The 5,341-nt window shown below is 29.3% G+C and overlaps 1 protein-coding gene across 1 annotated transcript; it reads left to right on the top strand.

Annotated features, from left to right (window-relative positions):
* Positions 1–235: 235 nt before the first annotated feature.
* Positions 236–2,431, top strand: LOC132735348 (uncharacterized; the record flags this gene model as incomplete). The annotated part of the gene is made up of 3 exons (XM_060722286.1): positions 236–623; positions 1,450–1,662; positions 2,300–2,431. Coding segments are annotated over exons 1-3 (646 nt in total), but the record flags the coding sequence as incomplete, so codon positions are not given.
* Between the last annotated feature and the right edge of the window lie 2,910 nt (positions 2,432–5,341).

The following is a 5,341-nucleotide window of genomic DNA, read 5'->3' as shown; positions in this document are numbered from 1 at the left end:
ATTAGTCTCATATATAATTCTGAATGATTTAACGGATAACTTGAAATTAAGGTGATTTAAGGTTAGATCTACTTACTGTATTCTTTTCATGTAAATTTAAGCTACGGTAAGATTGATCTGCAGGGTATTCTTTATGCAAATTTTGATTTATTATTCATTCCTTTAAAACACGGGTACCGACAGCATATGCGCTTCGGATTCATTTGAAAGAAGGGGTTTGTTGAAATATCAAACATTAGCCATTAACAATCATCTATTGTCATTTGCGAAGCTAAATTTTATATTTAGAGTTGGAAATTAAGATTTGTGTATTTCACAAAAAATGAAGATACTTAAACATTTTTTTCTGTATTTCAACTTCTTTCAAATTATTGCTGGATTAACAAAATCCTTTCTTTATGAAATGTACGCCAGCAATGAAAGTAATGGGAATCCCATATCTAGCTTTAATGATAGTTCCATCAACAAATGTGTTGCTCTTTGTGATAGTATGTTCGGATGTTTGTCTGTGAATTTTCATGAAGTAAATAAACAGTGTGAGCTAACAGATTATTATCCGTTAGATAATACAACGTCAGGAATACCTAACAACGGATGGAAAATTTTCTTTCGGAGAAACTTTGGTAAGAGATTTATTTTTACATTAGGCATCAAAAGTTGTGTAATTGTTTCAGAGGACATCATTGAAAAAAATAGGGTGGGTAGGTAGGTAGGTAGGCAGGTAGGTAGGTTTACCCGTGTGACTGTTAGTACTCTACATGTTCCCTGAAGCGTTTGATAACCGAATGCCAATAAATGCAACATATACACAAATTCAAAGGATACTGACTGTTTTATTTCAAATAATAATGGTTAGAATTTTACACTAGTATTTCTGTCGAAAAAACAAGGAATTCGTAAGTTTTGGATAACGGGATGAAATTAAACGTCACTGCATAGTTTGTTTTTTTTAAAGTAAAATAAAATAGTGATACGGTTTGTATTTTCAATTTAATAGTTTAATGCGGTTTATATATTGCTTTTAAAACATTCACTTTAAAAAAGAGAAAATTAAGGAAAAATCATACAAAATATCACTCAAACCAACAATGGGAAGAATTCGAGAAACGTTCTTAGAACTTTCGTTATAACTGAAAAAATGTTTATTTATCTGACATTCTATATCATTAACAGTGTATAATCAGTTCTTGAACTTTTATGTCGAAAATAACTCCTCAAAAATGGACATTTCTCGTGTTCAGATCATTTATGATAAGTGACGTAATCTTATATGATGTTATAACTGTTTCCATAACTCCCTGTTGGTGTATGATAATACGGCCCAGCACCGCCTATAAATATAAATTTATTCTATTAAAGAATAAGCATCTTTCTTCTCTCTTCCCCTTGGTACGTGCCCGTCTTTGTGAATGCACAAATCATCGACAAAATATATTGTTGTATTCACAGGAATAAATCTTTTACAAGGAGCTGTAGCATGGCAGTCCTCTACATTTGTCGAGTTAGGTGTTCATCTGATCGCAGAAAAGGCTTTAGACGGAAATGTCCAAGGGATACACAACTGTGCCCACACAAAATCTAGTTACTCATACTGGGCTGTTGAGTTTGGAACTCCGGGTCCTGTAAAATCAGTACAAATAAAGTCACGAAGAGACTGCTGTTGTAAGATATCGATATTCATTTTTGTTTAGAAACGAGTCAAAGATGAATTGATTCCATTTTTTTTGTTCTTTTGTTTTGTTTTTTGTTGTTGTTGTTTTTTTTGGGTTTTTTTGTTTGTATTTTGGTTTGTTATTTCTTTCATAATAGATAATGGATTTTTTTTTGGCACTTTGATAATTTTATAATATGATTTTATGACATTAAAAGTTGATACGAATTACAATAATTTCTTGTATGATGAGAAAATATATTGAAGACAATGCATTAAAAGAATATATTGAAGTATCTAAAAGCACTTGAAGCAAGGTTCAACTTTTAACTCCGCGATAAAGTTCACTGATTTTATCCTAGCCTGTTCATATGTCTAAAATATTCAAATGTTAATTTGACAAGCACATTTACAAGCTTAACAAAAAAAGAAGAAAGTCATAAGCAGGAATTAAAATTATTGTCATAATTTTGAGAGATAACATCAAACCCGATGTTCAATTTAATTATCTGATAACATGACTTTAGAATCAACTAAAAAGTAACATTCATAAAGAAGAGTGATTTTGTTTTTGTTTAAAAAAAAAACAAAAAAAAATTATTTAAATTAAACAACGATTTTTAATTTTTTAAAATATGAATGTTTCAGATAACACCCAGACAAATTACACAGTGACCGTTGCTGGCAGTCGTGATGATGTCATAAATGATGCAGGAACAAAATGTGGGTCATACTTTGGTCCTGCTATAGACAAGGAACCTTTTAGCATAACAATCGATTGTACAAATACAATCTTCGGAAAGTTTCTAAAAATCAAGCACGAATCTGAATATTGTCTGGTGTTATGTGAGGTCTATGTTAATACTCCTTAAATATTTTAAATGAAGTTGAAAACTTACTGTGCACAGCATCACTCTTTCGGTTTCCAACATTTTTTAAGCTTTATGGATACAAGTAGTGATTAAGCATTTTTTTATATTTTGCTACTTTAATGACAAACAATTTATTTTATATTTTACGCTTTTTCTATGCGATAACTACTTTTTTAATATGTTGTAAATCCATTATCAAGATATTATAAAACACATTTTTACCTTCTTATAGAGCAAAAAAACTTTAAACAATGTTCCAAGTAAAAACAAGATGCTATATTTTGATGTTATAATTTTTTTTTAAGTTTTATAATATTTTATTGTATAAATATACACACAATATACAATTTCATAATTTTACAGACATAATCAAGTGTATATACAAAAGGGTTTGGCCAAAAGTTCTAACATCATTATCGTGGGCCCTTCCCTGAGGTTAGTCAGAAATAAGTTTATACTATTTGAATAAAGTTGTGTGATATCAAATAATTATCAATTTCATTTTAAGTAATTTTCAGGAACTAATTTTCATGAACTAATCTAAACAAATGTTTCATATGTAAATATAAATTAATCAAATGAACATTTAACAGAGAAAAATATATATAAAAAAAATAGAAATATAGATAAGCATTATAATAAAATTATGATACTAAGAGTGATTAGATTAAGTTATTTAAATATCTTAAATGTATAAAGTATAAGTTTCAAAAGCAATAGTGTTCCATTTTAAGTTATTTATAGCTTTTGAATAACGTGCTCTAAGTATCAAATTTTTAGAAAAAGGAAAAAATAATAGAATGAAATAACAAAATTATTGTATTTGTTACAAAAATTGAAAAAAAACACTATTAATAAATAAATAAATAAAAAAAATATTTACCGCACAATACCCTGCTTAATCTTAAAGTACTGTTTCAGCAGTAAAATGTTTGATTTTATTCAATTAAATATCTTGCTTGATTTAATAAAAGTCTGTACTTCTTTAAAAAGAATATCATTTTCGGATTCAGATCGCCCTTCTATTCCAAACAAAAGTTTTCGTACACTAAGAGGATGAAAAGATCTTGTATTTAAAAACAATGTTCTTCTTCGTTCACTGTATCAATTGCATTTAAAAAAATAGTGTTCTGAATTTTCAATATGTACTCCATATAAACAAGATGGACTTGAAACAATGTGATTATCATATAAATTCGAATTAAGGTTACTGCAATTATTTCTTAAACGAGTATGATGTACAGTAGAGAAGCGTTCACCTTTAATGAAAAATGAAGGGACCGATAGGGATTTAATTATTTTTTTAATATTTGCTTTAAAGGAATGGAGGGATTCTGATTCACGTATATTGATTGGAAGTTTATTCCATAGTTGTAGTGCTGATGGTGAAACGGATTTCGAATAAATTTCTGTTCTTCTGACAATTGATGCGTAGTCTTGATTGTTTCTTAAAGAATATGGGTTTTCATGTGCATATTGTACAGGTGGGGGAAATAATTGTATTAAATAAAGTATAATAAATTGTTTTTGCCTTTGTATATTAAAACAAATTTTTGAATATGTCTCCTATCTGAAAGCAAAACCCAACCTATTTCTGTTAATAATTTTTGTATAGTAACGGATCTTGTCAATCCTGTAACAACACGGGCAGCTTCATATTAAATTTTTTCTAATGTTTCTTTCTCGTATTGCGCGCAGTTATCCCAGACTAAAGACGCGTATTCTAAATGTGGACGTAAATTTGATACATATATATTATTAAGTGATTCTCTATTAATTTTGAATTTGAGCATTTTCATGGAGCTGAGTATTTTAGAGGCTTTAGATACTATGTAAGATATATGTTGATGCCAAGACCCATCTTGACATAATGTGACCCCAAGATGTTTATGATGTTCGACAAAATTGAGTTGTACATTATCGAAGAATATTTTTGGTTTGATCATATTAAAAAAAGAAAAAAACATTGCTTCGGTTTTTGCCGGATTGAAGTTGACTAACCATTGCTTAGACCAACTTGTTATTTTCGCTAGATCCCTGTTTAACGTTTCTTCCATAAAGGTTATGTTTTTTTAGGACACAGAAAGAGAACTGTCGTCTGCGAAAAGTCTAGTTATACTTAAGAGCGAGTCTGCTATGTCATTGACATAAATTCAAAATAATAAAGGACCAAGTACCGAGCCTAGAGGGACACCCCCTTCTATAGTTGATAAAGAAGGAAATGTCGAAGATACAAAAACTTTTTGGGTACTGTTACTTAAGTAGTCTTTTAACCATGTATTTAGTTTCCCTTGTATAACGTATTGCTTTACTTTGAAGATGAGACCAGAATGCCAAACTCTATCGAATGCTTTCGAAATGTCACAAAAAATAATACAAGTAGAATCATGACTGTCAAATGCTTTGCAAATTTGGTTATATATATCAATAAGTTGATACTCTGTAGAATGACCTGGCAAAACCCAGATGGATTTTGGTATATTAAAGAATTTGTATAGAGATAATTATACATATGTTTAAAAATTATGCGTTCCATTACTTTACCAACACATGGTAAATAAAATTGGTCTATTATTTGATGGTTCATCTTTATTACCTTTTTTAAAAAGAGGCATGACATGTGCAAGTTTCCAACTGCTAGGATAATAACCTTCATTTAACGAATGATTAAAAAGTATACACAGTGGAATACATAAGGTTTCCGAAGTTTGTCTCAACATTCTATGGCTTATTTCGTCTGGTCCAGAAGCTTTATTTATAACTAAATTTGTTAATACATCTTTATTTCTTGTTCACAAATATTAAAGTCTTCTAATTT

Source organism: Ruditapes philippinarum, unplaced genomic scaffold (genome assembly GCF_026571515.1).
Source record: "Ruditapes philippinarum isolate M1 unplaced genomic scaffold, ASM2657151v2 ctg16426_1_1_1_1, whole genome shotgun sequence".
Taxonomy (NCBI): domain Eukaryota; kingdom Metazoa; phylum Mollusca; class Bivalvia; order Venerida; family Veneridae; genus Ruditapes; species Ruditapes philippinarum.
This window is presented reverse-complemented; position numbering and strand designations above follow the sequence as displayed.